Source organism: Struthio camelus, chromosome 6 (genome assembly GCF_040807025.1).
Source record: "Struthio camelus isolate bStrCam1 chromosome 6, bStrCam1.hap1, whole genome shotgun sequence".
Lineage (NCBI taxonomy): Eukaryota > Metazoa > Chordata > Aves > Struthioniformes > Struthionidae > Struthio > Struthio camelus.
Window position 1 is genome coordinate 23,490,443 of NC_090947.1, and position 24,398 is coordinate 23,514,840.

The 24,398-nt window shown below is 38.7% G+C and overlaps 1 protein-coding gene across 1 annotated transcript in view; it reads right to left on the reverse strand.

Annotated features, from left to right (window-relative positions):
- Positions 1 to 24,398, reverse strand: part of MYO3B (myosin IIIB) — a 219,290-nt gene that overhangs the window by 189,179 nt on the left and 5,713 nt on the right. Inside the window, exons 5-6 of the mRNA XM_068948639.1 lie at positions 1,675 to 1,858; positions 18 to 152 (exon numbers count right to left, since the gene is read on the reverse strand). Coding sequence (XP_068804740.1) covers positions 18 to 152; positions 1,675 to 1,858 — 319 coding nt within the window. The remainder of the gene's footprint in view (positions 1 to 17; positions 153 to 1,674; positions 1,859 to 24,398) is intronic.

The following is a 24,398-nucleotide window of genomic DNA, read 5'->3' on the forward strand; positions in this document are numbered from 1 at the left end:
GACCAAAATGCTTTTACCTCGAGCACTAGCCAGAGCTGTCCTCCCACATATTGATCTGCTTTGTAAAACATTCCATAAAATTTAACAACGTTAGGATGATTGGGAAGAAACTGCAAAATATTATATTCTGCTTCAATTTCTTCATCTATATCCTAAATAGAAAACATAGACATACAGGATATATAAACACTGCAAGTCTGTACAAACCAAGAACAAACTCTCATAGAAAACAAGAACAATATTTGAACTGTTTATACTTTTAAATTATTTTATTTTAATGCAGCTGAAAATACTCACTTGTTATTATAGATTTAATCCAAGCCAAATCACTCCACTTTCGGTTTTTTACATACAGGAAAGGGGAACTGTATGCAAAGCAAGCAGTTCTTCAAGTATAACCTCTAATGTATAACATACGCCACTAGAAAAAGTTATGCTTAATTTTGCTCAGCTGTCTAAATAAGAAGTTTACACATGTATTATTTTCTCATCTTTTTTTAAAATATGCATATATTTTAATGTGTGAGCTAACGGTAAATATACAAACTTGTGTTTCATTCTTACTTTTAAGGTCATAAGGTGGGACTAATTGGAGAACAATTTCAGAAAACCTTAAAGGGGACATAAGTAAAAACAAAAACATCTTTAAGACGACGTCTTGTAAACCCAGCAAGAAAAACATACTCCAGAAACAATTAAATAGAGGCACACCAAAATCCATAAAATTAGCAAACACTACTGAATAGTTTGCAGCGGCGTACTCCTGTGTCAGTTACAGAACACTGATGAATATTATCAACAGAGGCCACAATGCAGCAAAGTACTTAAGCCCTGAATCTTCCCTTATTTCTGTATAGATTATCAGAAAATTTAAGTACCTACAAAAAATGAGGATATGTATAGCACTTTGCTAAAAAGGATATCTTATTATTTAGTACCTTCTTTGAATTTATACAACAGAAGAACAAGATGAATTTCTGTAGTAGATGACAGAAAAGGAACTTGTAATATTTTAGCCCAACTACTGTGATCGAACTCTAGCTTGATCCAATCTGTTCAGTTGTCAATTAAATCTTTCACTGAAAACCAGAGCCTTGATTCTCAGGGAAGTTAGACATCTAAATTCCACTAAAACTGGAGCTGACACACAACTACCTCAGAGAATTTCGGCCTGTACTCTTCTTCTATTTTTACTTTAACTATTGCTCAGCAGTACTATCCACTTTTAAAAAGTTATCCTACAATAGTCTAAAATTCACAGTACTTCTGTGACAGGAAAAGTCATTCTTTTATGGAGTACCTCCATTAAAATAAGAACATTTAAGATTAACAACATCTAATATTTTCATTGCTATAGCAGGCCTCTCAGAGAAATGCCTCTGTGCCATCTCATCACATGCATGTTCCAAGCACAGATATCTAATATTTGTGCCAGAAGAACCATACAGAACTACAAATGAAAATAGGCAAATGCTGTCTTCAGATAACATATAAGACAATGAAACTGTCAGTTGCACCTTTCCACTGCCAAATTCAATACTAGAAACAAAGTATCAAATCGTGTTTACTTCCACCAATGCATTCTGTGAAACTGTCCCATCAATTGTTTGATCTGCAGTTGAGATCTGTTTCAGAACTCTTAAATTAACAATGAAGTTAAATACTTTTACTTACACTGATAGGATCCAGAATCTTTACTGCTGCCAGACTGCTATCTTTCTTATTGGCAACCTTATAGACTTTACCATAAGTGCCTTTTCCGATAGTCTCTATAATCTCCCAGGTATCTGAGGGATCGTCTAATGATTCTAGTCCAATCATATTGGAAGTATATTGAAATAATCCATACAATGGTTTCCTGGAAAACAAAGCAAACACACATGCAGTGGGAAGCCCTAAGTAACTCTCTACTAAAGAGGGAGTTTTGCGACAAAGAAATCAGGTATTGTTCCAACTTGAGAAGAGATACAGACAGAATGACAAATGAAAACCAGACACAAAAATAAGATCACTAAGTGAAGGAGTGGAAGAAAACACTGGGGACCACCTCTCTTTATTAATTTGCTTTGCTGTATGTATTAACTATTCACTTCAAATGTTGTCCCATATACTGCACCATTCTGAATCCACTGCAACAAGTTGTGACAAAATCTTGTCCCTCCCTCTACAGCACACTCTTTCAACAGGCACATTTATTGTACACAGCTCATAAAATTAGTCCCTCTTTCTTATACATTAAAAAGATGCATGAAATGCATCTAAGATACTTTGTCTAACATCCCCCGGATAACTGCCAGCCAGGTATTCAGCAGACATAGCTCCTCATCCTGTATGACATATCTACAACAGGGCTATGTACAACTTGGCTGGTCTGGCTGGTATCATAATACACAGAACGACTTGATAGCAGGCAGTAGATGTCATTGGGGTAGCATAAATCACTGGAGACGTTGCTCAACAAGTCCAGTAGTCTCCATCTCCATATTTCAGTTGAAGCCAGCGTGGTACGGTCAGCTACACTGGCTGAGTGCACCTCCACCTTCAGGAGGTCTCCCAGCTAAATGAGTAGTTTCCTCAAACACCCCAGCGTGATGTGTATAGATCACTGCAGCCTACAAAGAGGTCTCCTTGCCATCTTTGGAATTACACAAGTTCTGGTGATTATGAGCATGATAATACTTTTTTTTTTTTTTAAAAGGATTTCATAGTCCTGTGGAATCACAAATCCTATGCCTACAAGTAGTTAGATCTTGTCTCTAAACTGGAATTACAGAAAGGGAAAACAAAATTTAAGAAGAGATTAACTTAACCTTCTTAAGTAACTCCTCATTAGGGAAGCTGACTTGTTTATGGTTTCTCTAAGAAAGAACCCTGTTTGCCCAGTCAGTGGCTGCCCATAGGTAGACCACTTCAGCTATCTTTACGCTCAAACAGAAGACATGAATTCTGAGATTCATGAACAAACTGATGGAGAAGAATGAAAAAGTGATCTTGCAAAACTAACTGAAGAGAGCACCATGGCTCTCTGTTTTTGGAGATGAGTCAACTAGTGCCTTATTCCAAACAACTTCAAACATAAACCTGAGCTTCAAGGCTTCAGCCATTTCCTTCTAAGTATGCCTGACATCTGCAAACCTGCTTGGAATAATAGCAACAATAATTTTAAAAAGCTACTGTCTTTTTTACCTCTACACCATTTCCAGCATCAATGAGAACTATGTGGCATGAGAACTGGAGCTGAAAACAAATGTGGGCCTAACTGGGGAAACTGATCAAGTAATAAGGAGTGAAGAAGCAGCTCTTAAATCTACCTAAAGAAACAACTTTATTTTCTGTTCATGATAGAGAAGAAAATATCCTGCTTTTAAATTTCTACAAAGTGAAGAGCTATTCAGCAATATTCAGAATTAAATTATGTTTATAAACTTAATTTGCATGTTAGGTTATTTTCCAGAAGAGAGAATTTTTAAAAATTCTTTTAGATCCTATGGAAAAATGTCTACATGTTGTTACAACAGAGGTCACAAAACATAGCTTGTTGCCAAAGTCAGGTTAGCAGAAGTATAACCTTTCTAAAACAATGGTTGGCACGTAGGGTGCACTTAGAAAAAACTCTTATTTCCTTCCATGGCTAAAACTGTATTTGCACCAAAGATGGAGTCAAATAATATATCAAATTGCTTGGGTCTCTTGCGTTGCTCAAGAAAGCAGAGAAAAGAAAGGGGTGGAAGGAGGAAGGAGAAAAAGCTAGCGTCAATGGCATTTATCCATTGTGGGTCAATAATTTAAGTTAATAGGACAGTTTCTCGCTACTTGTAGTACTTGCACTGTCCAATACAGCATGCTGTGAATACAGAACAGAATTCTGAACACATATAGTTAGCTCCTCGATAGAGAAGTAGCTCAGGTGAAAACATCTCTCTGAAATGAGTGAACAGATTGTACCACAAGCTATGCAAGACAACAGCCACAGAGTTGTAGTTCCTGATAAGCCAACATTAAGAACAGAGTTTGCTTTTCTTTTGCCTAGATATGAGCGAGAACTTTAGTAGGAACAGTTGCATCTAAGGTTAAAAAAGCAAACAAAATCCAAACACCTATTTTGAACATAGTGTGATGTGCTATTTTAAAGCTTTAGCAGAAATGGTATAGATGTTCATGTACCGAAAGAAAAAAACCCTCCAGACCTCAAACTTTCAATATAACCTTACCAAAAAAGGGGCTGATATTTCACTGTCACTGTAACAATCAGCCTACTGCACACAATGCCCAGAAAATGATGCATGGCACTCTTGGCACCAGTGTAACATTTATTATGATGCGTCCCTCTGGAACAGTCATTTTGGGTAAACATTTTTTCTTAAAAACAAAAAATCCAGTACCATCTCCTGCTTCTGATTCTCCTGATTAATAAGCAATCATTAAAATGGTATCTCCAAATTCTCTAAATACATTGAAAGTCCTTATACCAGGAGATAATGTTGACCAAAAAAAAAAAAAAATCAAAAGCAAAATTGTTAGAGATGGAGTCCTGAAGGAGGATAGTGAATACAAATTTTAATTAATGATCACTTTTATGCATTGTGATAACAAGTTAGCATTTAGAGGTGGCATGTCTACGCATTACATGGAATCAGAATTTGCCAATCTCTTATGCTTAAACTGAAATAATCTCTTCTTGGACTAAAACAATGCGTATCTAAATGTTCTTCATCCACCATCAGTATAGGTGCCCGCTGCACACAATATAGTACCCATTATGGCGTTCCTATGATAGATGTGAACGTTTTACGGTACAAAAAAGCAAAGGAGCAATATCAGAAATTATCAATATTGTAAAGTGTAAAATTTGTGCTTATCTTTTTCTATTCCCTGATGTACTGAGGTTTAGAAAATAAAGTGCCCTAAACTAAGGACTGCCATTTACTATTTATTTATACTGTGAAAAGTTACATATGAATGCAAATATTTTTACAACAACCTCGTTCCCAGAATACCCTAACGCTAAAATGCTGAAGTTGAAATATTTCTTTAGGAAGAACTTTCTCCTTTCACTCCCTCCACGTCATGCCTCGTCTCCTCTGGGCTTTGGAACGATACACAAAGTGTGGCTTCTAGCTGTGAAAAACTTTGCAGAACTCCAACTGCCCTCCCCAGAGGAAGCCTCAACCTATTAGAGACCTACTGATTACAAGAACGTCATGAGTTCTGCCACCAGCTGGTGAAAACTTCTCAGTGGTTAAGTCTGTTCCAAACCAGCAAGTAAAAGAGCCCACACCAGATGCTGAAAAATTACACTTTGGCAATTAACTCCACTGGATGAGGAACATCTTACACAAAGCTATTTGTGATTGCATGCACTTAGGCTATTTGAGGAATGACTAGATGCTATCCACAAGCCCTTAGCACTGTATTGAACTTTATTCTGCATACTATAGAAGAGACAAAACGCAAAGTAGAAGTAAGGACAACTCGATGGGGTCTGGTCAAGCTGCTCTCAGGCTAAAGGGCGTAAATTTACTATTTTTAAAGGAGAGATAATATTCTAACTTTAAAGTAAACCCTGTAAAAGTCAACCAACCAAAATAAAGACAATAAGACCAAAAATTATTAACAGGCTTCAGTCATTGACACAGTTCTGTTTTACCCACAGACATCAAAAAAGACATTCTCCATCAAGAAAACAAATTTCATGGGTTTCTTGGTAACACCATCTTGATTTTCCTATTTTGAGACCCTTTAACAGTCAGAATAAATTAAGTCAGACCAGGCATGACAGACTAAAATTTCAGATGACACTCAGGCATACGTGCAAATAACTTTCACCTGCATTTAAAGAAAATATTTCTCCATAAGATTTCTGTGAGAATAAATAATTGCATATTATCACCCCTTAACAGCATCCATAAGACAAAAAGACTACAAAGTTTGTCTGATAAAAAAAGATAACGTAAACCAAAAATGGGTTATGGATACTCCACAAGTCATTATTCCCTTTGTAACAATCTTGCAAATTGTATTCGATAGCTATAAACAGCCGCCATAACAGCTATCTGGAATATTATGTGGTATTCTGAAATATCTACTGTGATCCTTCTCTGCTGTAGAACTCATATTCACAAAGTTCATAGTACATTGAAAAATTAAAAAAAAAAAAAAAGACTACATAGAATAACCGCATGCAAATTTTATATGGTGTCACTACTCTTGGAATAAAGTCTACATTTTTTTCTGTCATGTTCATTATTTCACAGCTATCTAAGAAATGACAGGGAAAAGAGGGACCCCTTAGAAAGAAAAACTGTGCCAGAAACAGCCTTAGAATTACTGTTCTATTTTCAGCACTGCCCTACTGAACCTTTATACAATAATGACTTGCCTATTGTCTTCTAACAGACATCCTTTTTCTAGTTCACTGTAAAATGAGGTATCTATAGATGTTTTGAAATTAATAAGAGCCTCATTCCAGCCTGCTGCTTTGTAACAGCCATGGTATACAATACTAGACATTTCTGAATTCTAATTATAGCTGGTAGGGGCATAATAGCAATTTCAGTCTACAGCAGTGAAACAAAACTGAACATATTGTTTCCATATTAACAATTTTTGCATAGTGCTAATTTCTGCAGTGCTCTGTCTGTCTTACCACCTCTTGTCTCTCTTGTGAAACAGCTGGCTCATACTCTTCTGGTATCTACATAAAACTGTAGAAGAACTAGAATGTCATATTCAACATATGTAAGGAGCTCAATATTGCTTCCATACTAAATGAATGACCCATAGAGAGAGGACTTCAGAAGGCAAAGTTGACATTATCGGCCATGATCACCTTTATTCTCCTGGTTTCTGATGGTCTCAACCAGCCAGCTACCTCAGAAGCAATTGTTAGAGGAATTAATGAACCACTGAAAGGCACGAGAAAATCAATAGTCAGAACAGCTTCCTCTGTTAATCTGACTCCTCCTGCTGTTTCTCACTGGCTAGGTTTAAACAAAGAGGATGTCAGTATCTTGAAGCAAAGCATACAAAAGAACATATCAGCACATCAACCTATAAACCACTCTCATTTGGTCTCAGAAAAAGAGGCTGCAGAATGTGATGTGTACAGTTCTCTGGGGGATGAAGGTCAGTCAGGGAAGGAGATGAAGGAGAGGGATAAAAGCATGCTCAAAAGCTGTTATTGATGCTATACAATTTGTGAATAAAAAAAACCCCATACTTTTAACTGATTGCATTGTTTCACTAGGCCAACAAAAAGGAAAAAACAGAACAATCTGCAACACAGTTCCTATTATCTATGGATGAACGGCAGATCCCTGAAAACATTCTGACTAAATTCAGTTCACAGGAGAAGTATCTCCTGAATACAGAATCCATTAAACAGACTTTGGGGTTGTCCAATATGGGGGAGGAGGAGGGGAAAAGAAATTAGGAAAAATGTTCTCCCTTCCCATACTCCTCCATAAACTTTTAAAACTTCTTACGAATTGCCTTCACATAGTTTCTCTCTCTACACACAGTCCTCTAAGTTCAGGAATATCTTTGACACTTCCCCTCCCTCTGCATCATTTTTATGTATGCACTGGATAATCCAACCATTTAGACTTGTAAAATCAGCCACAGGGCCAGGTTAGAGAGTGATAAACAGTGGCAATAGATTGTTTCTGGACCGCAGTTCAGAGGAAGACGTCATGAACGTTTGCTTTCTTCTCTCGTCTTTGTTGAGCTTGTTTCTATGCTTCCAGCTCAACGCAGCATGAAACATTAACCCCAATCCTGGGGTTAACAATAAAAAGCTGTCCACAAAACAGCAAGTGACATCATGGCAAAGAAATCCAAATGTCACCTACTTCATTCAGTTATGCTGGTCCAGAAATAAAGAGAGAAAGCAATTTGGTTAATTCCTAGCTGTGCTAGCTGTTTTCATTTCAGGGTCCTTGTAACACAATATACCCCCAAATCCTCCATGATGGATATTTTGTGCCATTAAAAAAAAGCCTGAATTCATGATGCAAACATGAATGTGTAAATGGGCATTTACTATCCATCTTGTGAAGATGTGTGGCAGCCCACTACATCAATAGAAGAAAGCTGACATTTCAGGAGCATCTGCAATAGCATAGTAACAGCTACCCATTGTGTCTTGTTCCATGACAAATAAAGACGAAATAAAAATTTTAAAATCCCACTTGCTGAAATGCAGGTCATTCCCAAATAATACAGAAAAATATTCCCCTCTGCATTTATGAGTCTGGAAACGCTGCACTACCAAAAATGCTTTTCAGGTCTACACATTAGTATTTGAGTATCTGGTTTTACTACTTGTGAAACATAATTTCATAAAGCATTGGTTGTTACTGTTTGCTTAGGTTTTCCAAGTGAAAAGACCTTTCTTCTTCCCTCCTTATAGCATGGCTATATTTAAAGACTCTTTATTTCAGTCTCTTTTCCTACAGACAAGACATTTTGGATAAACTCACTTTGGTTCAAGGATGTTCCTTAAATTATTTCTTTTTGATATTCTGAACAATTCTTTTCCCTGCAGACTTTATCCAAAAATAAAGAAGAAATTTGCAACACAATTATGGTGGCTCTTAAATTTTTCAATACTTTTAGTCAGATGTTGGTTGTTTTACACCTCCATTCCTAAATCAGTTCTGAAACACAAGCACTTATAAAATTATAGTATTAATCCAAATTATTGGATCAAATGCATGAGTCTAAACCAGAAAACTGTCCATGAATATCCCGTAAAGTGCATGGTAGGAAAGATGTGCGTGCCTTGTCCAGACAACCCAGTAGCATGTTTTCCTTACGTTCACTGCATCATTAATTTGTTGCATTATCAATTTTAAGAAGCAATTCTTATTGTACCATACCTATGAATAAAGCATTAATCTTTGTCCTACGGTGACTGCGCTCATTACTGTATTGTTCATGCCCCTGACCAGCTTCTCCCTAAATGTCATGCTTTCCCTACTGGAAGCATATTTTCAGTCTTTTCTGGAGCGTCGTGTCTGATCAGGAGGCACTGTTGACTGTTAAGAGTGACACGAAGAACTTGTTTTGCTCCAGAACTACCTATCATCTTACCTTGCTACTCCCAACCACCACAATGTGCTTGATAAAACTTTCATCCTTCAGGGACTCCATGTTACACTACTGGCATCTTGGGTCCTTTGATACTGTAAGCGCCCTAGAAAATCAGGTTTCTGCTGCTTCCCAGAAATTCACTCAAAGGTTTTTCCTCTCTTACCCACAGCCTTATGTGATCAGCTGTCTGTAACAGTCATACCAGTCTGCTTCACTCCGAGCCGTCTCTATTTGAATGGGACTGGCAAATAATGTAGCAATAGCCCTAAAGAGAGCTGCTTCACATGCACGGAACGAAGCTTTGCAATTTATGTTTAATTAAACTTTGCTTCTTCCCAATCTACTGCATAATCAAGAATACAGTAAGTAATCACTGGGATTTTGTGGAGTAGGAAGGTTGGAAAGATCAGGATGAACTCAAGCCAACTCAATTTTTCTAAGAAAAATGATCATTAGCACTTTGGAAAATTGCTCAAGGCTTTGATTCTTCAATCTAATCTTCATCGATGTCAATGGTACTACACTATGAAACAAATTTCTTTCTGTTAAAATCATTCAGTTCCACTTATTTTCATAGGATTACATAAATTTAACATGCTATATTCCAGTCTATCATAATTGAACTTCTCCAATTGAATATGCACAAAAGCTGAGATGTAGCTGGAGTGAAAAGATAATTTAGAAAGCTAAGAAAGTTACAAAACAAGAGAAGAGTGAAACTAAGAAATTCTATAAATCTACGTCCTTTTAATTTTCCACCGTTATTAACAATTATCATTCTTTCCTTTGATACCTGCCAAAAGACAACATCTGCTGTAGCTAAGCTGGAACTGTTAGTATGCGGAGGGATCAACCAAGCAGAATGTCTAAAGGACAAAATTCAGTCCATGTCCACCTCAGAGGGCACACTGCTTGTGTTTCACTTCTCTAGCCAGATGCAGATTTTGACAAATTGACAAATTTCCTACAATCTTCTGTGAGAAAGGATTTTCTCATAAAACTTCAAAGACTGTTTCGCAAAGGTTCAGCATAAATATCACAAGATCGGTGCTGGCAGTAGAAATTTGAAAACAAGCGGTTAAGGCAAGGCATATAAAGAGCACATAATTCTTAGAGATGTCTAATAGAAGCAAATCTGCACTTCTCACAAATGTGCAAAAAACTGATTTTTTCTTTTGTTTTTATAAAATTAGCAAAATATATTACTAATGGAGAATGACACTGCCAAGGTTTCTGGGAAGGTCTGTGTATTTAGGAAAACGTATAAGGTAAGCTGGGACCAACACAAAATTGTGTTCAGTGGTGAAAGAGTGATTGCTTTGCTAAGACTCAAATTATTGCAAAAAGATCACTTCCTGAGCATAGTAAACCAGGTATGTTTGCAGAGCTATCTTATCTTGTGAGGTAAGGAGTACCTTGCTACAAACATGGAAATCAACAGGAACTTCTGTTGATCAGTACCACTGAAAATAAAGCCTCTGACCATTCATGAGGGACTACAATACATTTTGTTTCACTGTTAAATCAATCAGTTCCGTTTCTACGACTCTGATCACCAAATGTTGAATAAAAGGGTGTACCTAGTCAGTTACCGTGATATAATTAATACCGCATTAAAAACATATGAGCAGCAGATAGACCTACAAAATATTAGGGAGAAAAGATTATCCAAGACCAGATTACCTGAAAACCAGTTAAAATCAACAACTCAAACAGAAAGCTCTGATCAGTGGCATTTCTATTGCAAAAATATTATTACTCATCTAACTAGATCTGCAATCAGCAAAACACATTAAAACAGTTACAAATGACTAACAGCTAATAAACATCAGCTTCACCTGAGGCTAGGAATTTAGTGCTAAAACGAAGCTTATAATCCCGTGAGCACGTTCAGTTTTAAACGGCAGGTGGCAAATCAAGTGACTACAAGCTACAGTCCCCATGTGTGAAAATCAATACCTGAGAAGGTTTTCTCCATCTCCTTTGGCAGCAATTTAATAGGGTGAACAAAATGCATGTGTTAGTGGAAAAACAGAGGCTGAACAGAAAAATGACCCTTAAACCAAAACCAGCCTCTTCACTGCAGTCTAATCACAAAAGCTTGAGATGCTTTGTATACAGCTGAGGAAAAATAAATCTAAGACAATTTTAAGAGAAAGCTGGAAAGAAAGTAATTGTAAACTTACATTAGTGACCTATTTTCTGAAACCACCTTATTTTATACTGGATTTTTCTCTCGCTAAGGATATCGGAATTCTTCAGAATTAAGATAATTTCTTCAAAGGGAGCAGTTGCATCTGCCAGTGCCGCACAGAACAGTGCGTTCCGCATACTGGTTCCCATGTCCCGTACTAGACAATGCAGTGTGTGTTAGCTTAAGATGCCTGTTCATGGCGGGTACAGATAAACTGGTTCAAGCCTAGCTGCTTCACTTCGTTAATACTAAAGATCACTGTGACACTAATTGATCTTGAGCCTGATCTATTTATCAAGTCTTTTACATGCGGGAGCTGAAGAATTAAAGCCACTTAGTCATTCACAGAGAGTGAGCAACAATGTTTAATTTTCTGAAGGGATTTTCCTATTGTTTCACAATATACCTTAATCGTATAATGTAATCAATCATAATTCATCACAAGAGTACTCCAGTATTACTTTGACAGCAGTTTTAGTCTAATGAGGATTTTTAATAAAAACAGACACTATCTTTTATCTATAAGAAAAATAATAACTGTTTTAACCATGATACAAGGAACAGCTCTTAGTCCTGACAACGACTCTTGCCTAAGATGAAGTATTTTCATCAGTAAGCTAGTTGTTATGCATTACCAGCATGTGTGCAGTAGCCTAGCGTGACACCAATTTGCATAATTTCTCTTTTCTAACAAGCCTCAAAAATAATAATAGGCATGTGAGATAGAATCTATTAATTTTAAACTTCCTTCAGCAGTTATCTTTATGAAGCAGTTATCAAAAGAACATTTAAAGAATTAAATTTAATAAATTATAAATGTATTATTCGGGTTATCCCGTCTGGGCCTATAACTAAGTTGAATTCAGTAACAAAGACCAAGGCAAGTCCACAAGCAACCTGCTCCAGGTCTTCCAAACAAAAGAGACTGACAAAAAGTGGCAGGACAATGCTGATGTCCACCATTAATTACTGAACTAGAAAACAGTTAAGGATCTTGGGGTAAAAATAAATAAAAAAGAGAGAAAGATAGTGATACGTATAGGCTCCACTCCATAGAGCTGCTATACCTGTATAAATTATTTAACAGTGCTTTAATTTACAGAGAGGAACAAAAAAACCTTTGTTTTTTGCTGGTCTGAACCCAAATAAGACATTACTATACGTTAATATTTTAGGCAAGCAGAAAGATTAATGTGTTAGCAAATTCTGATGGGAAGCTAGCTTCAGAAAAAGTGAAAATAGCTTTCCACAGTATAATATATTAACTGATGGATTTTTTCTTATCTTCATGACTTATGCATTTGTATATCCTGACTTGCATAGCAAACTATATGGCTGCAGTGCTGTGATTCTCTCACATACTCACTTGTCCAACAAGAAGTCTGGCTTTGTGACTTCAAAGAGGAATGTAGATCTGGATGCACTTTGTTATGAGTTCTGATATACGGTTATCTATAAGAAAGATCCACGTTATCTTTACAGTGCAAGGGAAGACACCTGCACATCTGCACAATACACATATGGGCCTAATCTCCCCTAATACAAAAACACATTACCAAAGTACTCAGCTATCCCACTGACGGAAAAAGTACAAGCAACTCAGGAGAAACAACATACAAAGCCAATATGGACACAAGCAAAAACTCTCCCACTTTGCTCTTGCCAGGTATTTCACACCGAGAAATACTAATCCATTTCAATTCCTACTGATTCAGGAGATCTGAGGAAGATTAACACCTCCAAGAGCTGTCATCCCGAAGAGAGAACAACTTAGTAACAATAATAAAAAAAATTGCCATGAAGCTCCACACTAGAACTTAGCACAAAATAAACTGTCCTCTTTTCTCAGCTTAACCGTTGGGCTGCTGCAGGTGCTCCTGAAGAAAGTTAGGAGAATGCGTGAACTTAATTTACAAAGTGCAAACACGACAGGTAGGGACAGCAGCCTATAAACTGGCTACAACTGTGACCTAGAGTAACCAACCTTTAGTAGTTCGTTATCAGCCAATCAAATTTTCTTTTACATACTGTTCAGTTTGTTCAACAGCTCTGCGTTCAATGCTGCAGGCTTTCAGAATGCGAAATACTGAAACATTGTGAGATATCATTCAACAAATTGAAGAAGATAGAGAATGGATAATATACTCCTATGCCACCACGAGCGGCAGTGAACTAGGAAATCAGTCATGGCTTTCACTGTAAAGTTAAATAAATTAGACTGAATACACAACATGCAGCAGGATCTACAGCACTATCTTTGCATCAAACTTTTAACCCAGAGATGTTACTGACTGTAACATTTCCCGTACCACAGAAATCTTAATTCCTACATGCTTCAGGTTCTCCATGTACAAATCAGACAAACTAGTACCTGCCTGACCAGAGCTGTACTGAAAGGTGCCTCCTACGGAGGCATCCCAAGCTGCATCTCTATGAACATTACAGTGTAACATCTGCTGCAACAGCCCTGACGCTTGTGCTATTTACTGAGAAACACAGTTGCTCTTCTTCTGTTAGTCCCTCCTTCTGACCTCTGTAGCAAGTACCCTTTTTGTGGGAAGGGAGGCTGATAAGAATCCCCACCCCTTAATCTTCCAGTCTTCCTTGTTATGGGGTGGTTCTTCAACCTCATTATGGGCGCCCAAAGCCTCCCACTGACATCTAGCCTCGCATTTTAAGTTTAAAGTTTAATAACTGGTTTGTCACACGGAGTAGTAAAATCTTTATTTAATGCTGCTCATTGAAAGATACTATCATCAAAATTTAATTTTTCTTTTTTTTTGTTAGTCTTACAGCAGGTGCAAAACAAACTACAGAAAGAAACGGACAAGGCAAACATACCCCGTTGCAAAATGTTGGTAGTCCAACAGACTTAGAGAGACTTCCCAATATCAAAGAGAAATCATGTATTGCATACAGCTTCCCCAAATTGCCACAACTACCAAAATACTTGTGCTATGTGCATGTTTCTGTAAACAAACTTTCTCCTATCACAACTATTTACAAAATGGAAGGTTTGTTACCTAGCTTAGAACAGTAAGGGCTGCACCGCGAAGATACTCACTTTAGGGTGCTGCAGCAAAAACAATGTATTGTGTTGCTCTTTGGAAATTGTCATATCTGATTTATGTCCTTGTCGTATCAATTGCATAAAGGTAATTTTCTAATAATGAATTATTTATTCCCTGTTGTAATCAGACATCTGAGATAGTCATAAATATTTATACCACCAGTTAATTCACTAATGAAAACTGAACTAATTCTAAAAATGGGATATTATCTGAGGTGCGCTGACCTAACACTCTGGTCAACCTTTACGTTACTGAAGCAAGTTACCATATGGGAAGCAACTAACAAGAGCTTTAAGAAACCTGATCTTGAGAGTAGGGTTTAGAAATAGGTTCAGGTATCAGGACGGAAGATTTTTGAGAGTATCCTAGAAATGTCTCACACTTTTCACTACCCCTCATTTCCCAGTTTGTAAAATTAGGGATAGCAATCTCTACCCTTGCACTCCTTTGCAATCCTTGGGCTGCACGGGACCTTTCCAGAGAGATTTCCTCTTCAGGAGTGGAAGTTCCTCTTCCTCGTAGATACTGAATTATCACCTCTTACATTGGTCTATGCAACTTCACTATCCTTTATAAGCTCTAAGAAACATTTTGGGGTGTTGGCTGCATGAGACTAGCTGAGTACCACCTACGGATTGCAAGAGCCTATGGGCACAAATTCCTCAAACCTCGCCAGCCATACTGATGTCATCCCTCAATCAAGCCAGGTCAAAGTAAACTGCTAATCAAAGGATTTATTTACTACATCCACAATAGATGATGCAGTTTATCAAGGTTTATAAAGTCACAAGAGAAACAGAAGTTAAAAGAAACAAGACTACATCTGCTTTAAAGGTTCTTCTCATCCAATAAACTCACAGCTCTTTTTCAGCCTATATCTCCCCACAGAAGGAATCCTACTGGATGTGGCATAATCCAGCCACATCACTGGCATATTTCCTCTTTGTCCTCTCCCCTAAAACAAAACCTACTACTTTTTGATCCAAAAAGAGAGTAAGAAGAATCTGTTCCTTCCATGAAACTACTGCTTACCACCTGTTGGAGAGGCTGACGGCCTTAGGCTTGACATGAGTAGTCTCACCTGCCACTAACACACTTTAGTGATTATTCACATTTGGTTAAACCCTTCACAGGGTGTTAGTTCACTGTGAAGCATGGCGTTACCTGGAAAATGGTCAAACCTCAGAGACAAAGCCTCTCTATAGATTAACATTTATATTTTTCTATAAATATTCTTGTAAATTAACAACCATACTTTATACAGACACATAAACGGGATCAAGGTGTGTGCCTCATTTAACTGAGCCTTTTAATGGAGGCTGCATATGATAATAACAAATGTTGCTGGTGTTACAGTTACTAGTTCAGTATACAATCCTATCTTTGAGAGTGCTATAACAAAGCAATTCCAAGGTAAGACTACAGACGCCTTGTCAAGCTCAGTCCAGAACACAGGGAAAATACTGCTCTCATAAGTCTGAAAGCAGAGGGAAAACTAAGAACACTAAGAAATAATGTTAACAAAATATGAACACTGTTCTTCTCCCAAAACATGGAAAATTCTCACCGCTGAGAAAGGTCAGCCAGAAAAAAAGCCTGCACACAGACTCGCTCTTCTAAAATCGCAAATTCGTCTATCCTAGCTTTAGGGAAAAAAAAAAAGCTTTCCGACAGGGACAGGCTACAGAAAGGAACGTTCTGTTGAACTTGTTCTCTGAACAATGACTCTCTCTTTCAATGATCTCAAACCTAAAGGAATTTCAGAAATGATTCACTGGCCTCCTGGGCTCCAGGAACAAAAGGAGGAGGAAAAATAACAGGAGTGTAAACAGAAGGAGCTGTAAACCACAGTTCACTCTCTATCTTCTACTACTGCATGCCAAGGAAAAAGAAAGAAAATCAGATGACAGCAGATTGTGAGGCAGCTGATCGTTTACAGTTTTCTGCTAATTCAGATGTAGAAAGCAAGGACAGTGCAGTGTTCTAAAAATAGGAGGAATGTTGTACTCCATGTAAAAATGAAACCGATTACAGATTTTTCTCTGGGTGTACAAAAAAATAGTGAAAAATTGTGATTTTCAAAAGATGAGCAGCCAATCATGCAAGTTAGGGAGTTAAGGAAGTCCCTGATAAAAGATCATGATCATTCAAAAGGAAACTACTGCAAAATCCAGGATTAATCCTTGACAGGACAATTAGATTTTGTCAGCAACTGAAGATATCCAATCCAGAACAAATCTTATCTTGAGTGGGCTGCACTCTGACACAATAAAGGTGTCCAGGAATCCAAAATATTACAAGAGAGACCTGCAGCAGACAGGCATGTAAGCTCAGACTCAAGCACGATCAGCATGTAAAACTGCGCATCAACTGTAAGAAACAGCACAGCGTAACACCCAATACATGAGAAAAGACGCAAGTGTAAGGGATTACATCATTTTGCAAGCTAGCAACGTCAGGGCCCTGAGCGCATTTCCCCTCTTCCACAGGTTTGGTTCCCTGGACTCAGGGCCAACTTTGATAATGCAGCTGCCACAGAATCACAGAACAGTTGAGGATGGAAGAGAACTTTAAAGATCATCTAATACAACTCCCCTGCTCAAGCAGGGTCACCTAGACCACGTTGCACAGGACCCTGTCCAAATGATTTCTGAGTATCTCCAAAGATGGAGACTCTACAACCTCTCTGGGCAACCTGTTCCAGTCACGGTAAAGAAGTTTTTCTTTATGTACAGACAGAGCTTCCTGTGTTTCAGTTTGCTCCCATTGCCTCTTGTCCTATCACTGGGCGCCTCTGGGAAGAGCCTGGCCCTGTCCTCTTTATGCCCTTCCTTCAGATATTTCAGTGCACTGATCAGATTCCCTCTCAGTCTTCTTCAGGCTGAACAGTCCCAGCTCTCTCAGTCTCTCTTCATGAGAGGTGCTCTAGTCCCTTCATCATCTTCATGGCCCTTCACTGGACTCTCTCCAGTAGCTCCATGTCTCTCTTGTACTGGCGAGCCCAGCACTGGACACAGCACTCCACGTGTGGTCTCACCAGGGCTGAGCAGAGGGGAAGGATCACCTCCCTCAGCCTCCTGGCAGTGCTCTTCCTGATGCAGCTCAGGATGCCATAGGCCTTCTGGGCCACAAGAGCATATTGCTGGCCCATTGTCAACTTGTTGCCCACCAGGACAACATACAGTAATACCACCAGTCCTAGCAATTTGAAAAACATGAACCTAAACACAGGAAATGAGGAAAATAGCCTAAAAATTACACATTTGTATGTTTAGTTCTTTCTTCAGAAAATCTTTCCTCTGATGATTTTCAATACCTGCGGAAAATGTAAGGTTGAAAAATCACTCTGGAATGTGATGAAAACACAGGCATGCAAAAATATTGCTTCTGAGTTCATTCAACTTGCTTCCCAACTTCCTTCAACAGTATGAAGAACAGGTAGGTATCTAGGGGAAAAACAACAAAACAAAAATAGCACGGTCTCTTTTATGAAAGGCCATGAGCATGGAGACAGGCACCAACTAGATGACAAAAAGAAAGAGAAAGGTGAAAGCCTCGGGCACGGTATGTTACTGTAAGAGCTTGCTATTGGGGGAAAAAAAAACATGGAAATGAACCTGTTTCAGCAGAAGAAAGGGAACTATAGCACAGCTCTTTAGAGATCTAGAAACACATCCATGTGCAGTAAATTCTTTCTCTCTGCACCTCTGAGAGACTACCGTAATTAAGGCAAAAGAGCCCCATCACATAAAAAAATCATGTACTGAGCCCTCACTGCTCTCTTACACAGTACTGATTGCTGGGTCTCTTTCCAGCTGCTTCAGCAGGTCTCACTCTACTGCCAGTTTCAAACACCTCATTTGCAGCCCTCTTGCTGCTTTACCGTGCAGAGCTGATTGCTGGCTCTCACTCCCAGAAGGTTCCCAATCTCACTGTACCTTAGATCATACTACCAGTTTCCTGCTTCCTGCACGTGTTATCAGAGCTTCCATCCGTCACTGCTCCCTGAGGAGCTATTTGCTTCTCGTCCATCCCAAGTGGTTAATATTCTCTTTATTTTCTTTCAGTCAAGTCAAGGTGGAATGCAAACAGAGTTAACAGAAACTCTGCTGCAATACCTGACTTTGTGTACGCGTATGTTATCAGCAGCAAGTACAGGACTATCAGATGACAGAGCAAGCTGATACTGCCAATCAAAAGAGAAACTCTGACCAACATTCTCCAGGGAACTCTGAAAATTAGCACTCACCAGTATTTGGCAGCTAGAGACACCCTATGACTTCCTGCTTCCAAACATCTTGCCAGGAATCAGGAGCAATGACTGCAGCATGTGGAGGCAAATCAGATGAAGCCTTAAAGATAGCCGTTCCCAGAAGAGTGGTCTGATAAAGCAGTAGCATTGCAGCCCCCCTGTCCACACTGTAGCCTTGAAGGCTACAATGCTGTTTTTCCACTTTGACTGTTGCTGGAGTAATCAATTTGCAGATGTGCCTCTGGATACAGACTTTTACGCGTGGGAGGGCTCACCCTAATTCATGAAGAAGGACGGGGAGGGGGGTTCTTTACTACAACTATTTACAATCAAAAGGAGATCATCTGATTTAACAAGTTTTCTGATTTGCAGTGTCTTAGGCAATCCTTGTGCATGTTATGTCACCAGTCTTCTAGGCTGCCACAAAAAGCACTCGCCTTCCAGCCAGGAAGGCAGATTAATTCTCTGTTCCAAATGCCTTTTCCAGATTGCTCAAAAGAAGGTGTTCATTTCACAGCAGCTAGTTAGCTGCTATGAGGAGTGTGAAACCAAGCACCTTGTCTCTCAGCAGTGCTGCAGAACCCAGTGAAGCTCTCAATTGCGCAATCTTATGCCACATAAATGCCTTCTGTCAAGCCATTAAACCAGACAGATTCTGTGTATTATGACACATGCATCATTACAGTCAGCCATGATAGTCCTTCACTGCTGAAACTGTAAAGAGGCCAAACTATCTTGGAGGCTTAACTACCACTAGCGAAAAGAAGTTTGAAACTTACCACACCTATATGAGCTATCGAGAGTCTCCTCTGTTTTATTATTAGCTGATGTCTGCAAACCCTCCAAACCTTCTGCCAGCATAAACTGCCTCAGTTCCCTGGACCGAGGTAAAGAATACCAGCAGGGGATCTTTCTTGTTTAGTAATCAGTAGCTAACCTCGAAGTCTCTTTCTTTGACTAGCACTGGTCCTTCCTCTACGCTTGATGACAATATGTGCAACCTTTAGTACAGTAGTAAGTTTAATTATATAATCATTTTTCACTGTCACAGTAATCTTGCCACAAAACATACAGCATCCTACAACATAAATTTTATAAGCAAATTCCCTGCCTTTCAGCATATTCAAAATATTTGTTGCAAAAAAAGGAAGAGCTACATTTCTTAGAAGACTGTGTCTACATGAACGAACGCAATAGATTCTGGTAGCTACTTAGCTGAAAAACTATCTTTTAGTTAAAATCATTGGGGGGTTTCCCTATAAATGTAATTGCAAATAATTTCTTAAATACTTTTCCAAAAGGAGAACAAATTGAGCCCAAACTTTTTAAGTATGACGAAAGAGTAAAAAAAAAAAAAAAATCCAAAGAAGAGGTCACCACAAAGACATTCCTCATAAGAAAATGAATGAGCCACTTAAGTTCTGTTTCAAAATAACACTTTGAATATATTCACAGTTGAAGGAAGTCAGCTCTGCAGATTTCCTCTAATCAGCTGAGCTGCAGGAACTTATACATGCTTTTAGCCCACCATTTGTTAAAGGCGGAGGCTGAGTTTCAGCTAAGTCAAGTTACTTTCTATTGTACACTCACGCTGTTAAAGATTCATTTCATTTTCAGCCTGTGACTAAACTCATCCCTATCTGAAAGGATTTTAACATGTTTAAGGTGCTCTGAAGTTAGTATGACTGCAGAGTGCGCTTTTCTCTATCAAGATCTTACTGATTAAGTTCGTTCAATAGTTAAAAAAATTTATTTCCCTCATTTCCAAGAGTACAAAAGCAAGGAGAGGAAAGGCTCACTGGCTGCATCTTGCCAAACTAATTTTGCATTATAAAGATAGGTGCTTCTGATAATATTCCATACTTGCATGTATATATTGCTCTTTCCTGAACTTGTTTATAATCACAGAAAATGTTTTGAATTAGTTACCAAATCTAGCACACTTATCTCACTCCATGATTTTTCCCATCTTGCCTCTCAACAGAGCCATTAATTCAATGCTCCATCTGCCACTGTTTCTCATGCTCCAGGTGACATTTATGTTACGTTTGTTTCCTCCCAAGAAAACGTATTAGAAAAGGAGTCTGACAGGTCTTTATATCCACTTCACAGGCTGCACATAAAGTATAAAGATCATCCATGTAACTATTGACAGAAACAACAAGAGAACAAGTGTAGACAACAAGATGCGCACCAAACCTGCTGTCTTCTTACAAATGAGATGGAATTAACCATATCTATCACTCAGCCCCCTCCAGGAAGTTTAAAATATAGTGTGAAAAATATACAAGGAGATAAGAAAACTGCTATTCAACTCTTTACTTGTTACTGCTCCTCCTGGTTAGCGCGCACACTCTGAGCTCTTTCCCACACCTGCAGGAAAACTGCTTGTTACAGAAATATTTACATACTTGCAATATTGGAAATCAGGGCTTTTAAATTTTTTTCTCTTTTCCTTTTTAGAACAGGTTTGATACCCCTTCTTTAGGGAAAAATGTAACCTGGTAACAAACAGCTCAGTGACAGGTTGTTTTGGACGTGCTACAAACATGACAGGATTGTCCCATGGCAGAGGTGAAATAACTGGAGAGCAGTCACATAGGCAATACCTGGCTGACATATCTAGAGATCAGAAACCTGAAGGGGAACAGCTTCTGTTCAGCCTACACCTCCAAGTTTTGGGGCTAACCTTCTCTAAGTTCAGGTATTACAAAGTACACAATGATTGCCACAGGGAACTTTCCTGTAATTTCTCCTTTTTTAGTCAAAGTGAAACTGTTAAAAAAATGGGTTTAAAACAAATGCATTGATGAGACAGCAGATCCTGCAGAAACCGGTGTAAGCTGCTGAGCATCTGAAAGCAAATTATCTTCTACCAGCTAGTGTCTCGGTGTTCAGTGGACTGACCCTTGGGCCCTCTTACCACTAAGGTGCTACCCTTTCCCTGGGAATCATCGCACCAGAGTAAGCTATTTCTTACCAGAACAGTTTGTTTCCTGCACTGAGTAACTATGCCAGCATAAAGCAAGTTTCTGCCTTTGAAACTGAACCCACACTGACATGGGTTATAGTCAGGATACTCTGAAGAGTAAGGGGAGGGGACTCCATAGTAAACTTGGTGTGCGAGTAGGCAGGAGAACAGGGTGTCAAGCATCAGGGCTTCACGTTTCCACTGAAAGGGAGAAAATCTAAGTAGCAAAAAAACCCTTGCAAAAAACAAACAAACAAACATTATGCTGTTGCACTGGGCTGGACAGTTATGAAGTGTTCAGACCCAGAAAAGTCTTATGAAGAAAACAGGACCTAGGAACTATCATACCTGCAGGTAACAAAACAAAACTGTCTTGGAAAGCAAAAGGATCAGTAACGGATTAGGGCAGGTGGAGAGGCAGTCCTTAACAGAGACCTATGAACACAGCTAGAGATTGATCTCTGCCTGCTAGACTTGCTGAAAGGCAATCAGAGAAGGGACTACTGTAAGCAAAAACTTTGCTCGTTTTCTTCCTTTAACACATCTGAGAAAGCTTTATACGCTTTAGTTATTGAGAAGTGAAAATATGTTCATCATCGTTATCATATTCTCTCTGCTTATAGTAATTCTTACTTTGTGTTAAAACTTACTGCTAATTAGATACATTCAGATATAGTTATCCAAGAAAAAAAAGACAGGAGAGATGCTGAACAAGCTAGCGCTTCTGGAACCTCTAGTCCTGTCTGTCTTTCAGGCCCACATTTACTACAGGCTCCTTCCACCCTTCATGCTCATGCTGTGTTCAGTAACAGAGCAAAGGAGAAGTGAAGAGATGAGATTTGGCAAGAGTTTTGGTCACCAAACAGTAGCTGAACAAATTATTCTCACAATTGAACTACCATAAACTACTCTCTTCCCTTGACATTTACTCAGTACCTAAAGCTGAGGATAGAACTAGTAGAAAACACCGAATCAGGAAATTCTCCACCTGGCAGAGTTTAGTAAAATACTGCTTGCCCATGGGAATGTTTAAGAGATGCTAGGATGAGATTTTTCTTTTTCCAAGTAGTAGTCAAACATAAGACAAGATCGCGCTTGGAATCAGCACTGCATTTCTAGTTCTAGGCTTACCTAGGAAATTGAAAAGAGCAGAGCCAGCATTCTTTCGGACATCTTTAAATAACACTTTCTACTGCTCCAGATTTCAACAGCAGTAAGATTTTCCCTAAAAAGCAGCTTATTTTCCTCTATTATCCATGAAAAACAGCCAGGCTACACACTAGGGAGATGCCTCTCCCTTGTTACACTTAATTAAGAGTTCCATCTGTTTTTGCATATCTTACATGTCATTTCCATATGAATCTCAAGTGTAGATTGATATTTAGTTTCAGCCTCGTGGCTGGACTCAAGCAGCCCACAGTGCAACAGGCACCCTTGCCCTTCGCAGCATACCGCTCCTACTGCAGGACACCATAAAGCCTTCACTAAAGCATTTACTGTGTTCTGTTTATTAGTGACATTGAATCCTGTTAAGGAATCTTTCTGCAAACAACTTCTCTCTCTTGATAGGCAGAAGCAGAAAACACGGTATCTGGAACAGGGATATGTAGGACTGCAGCTACTGGATTGTTATTTGAGGCCTGCACACTGGGTCTAAACACAAGAAAGAGGACAGGCCAGGAAGGCAGAAGAGAGAAGGTTCAATTGCATACCAGCAAGCTCAACAGAGCCTCCAGGATAGACCTGGAAGTACGTCAAGGATAAAGTAAAGGATTTACTCAGTACTAGGGCAATTTGATACATACAGGCAGCCTGATCAGTACAGATATCATTGCGACGCTTTAAGATCCTCCACATAGGCCCCAAAACACTGATATATTTGCATGTCAAAGCATTTCAGAGCGGAAACCACAGCATATAGTACAGGGCATTGTGCATTCCATAGATATATCTATCTTGCAAAGACAGCTTTGTCAAGGACACAGGCATCTGCTGGCCAACAGGAGTTAAATCTTTCATACACATGGATGACTGCCTACCCCTGCAAAAATGTGTTAAAACTAACCACGTTTTGTCTTGCAAGAGTGAAGATGACCACAGCGCAACAGTGCCAACTGTGTTATTAGCTCCACTATTACAGTATCTCAAAAAAAAGCTAGTCTTCTTACCATACATACACATATGGACCCTATGCAAGAACACTTCCTTTTTAAAAGAAAGGAGCTAACACCTACATATGCAAATCCTTAGCTGGAACCTGTGTTGCCTACAGTATTAATATTCTCAGTTAAGTGATTTTTCTTTTAAAGTTTTTTTCATCACGTATCCCTGGGTTTTATTTCACTATAGGTTGACACTCATGTAGCCACAAATCCTGACAGGAGAATGAGCTACCATTTTATTTTGTCGGGGGAAAGAACCCAAGCAGGAAAAAGTACACGAGTCAATTCTTCAGACAGCAGTTAGAATGAAAGCAGTGCAGGCTGTACTCTTTAAAATCCATTCTTCCTTATAGAATCAAGGTTGTAAAACCTTATTTCTCTTCTAATACTGTAGGCACTGCCCATCAGCAAAACCACCAACATTATAAACTCGTAACTCAAAACCAGCAGCTTTTAAGGTACCATTTATGACAGTAATTCCTTTGAAGGAAGCTAACAGGTATGGCCTGTAGAAATCAAATGCTGTATTTTCTTTCAGAGATGAGGCTGAAGAGAAGAGTTCCCTAACAAATATAACTAAGAATTTTACCAGCCACAGAGATCTGTATTTCCTCATGACACGCATCATACATATCAAGTATGGAATTCTCTCTCT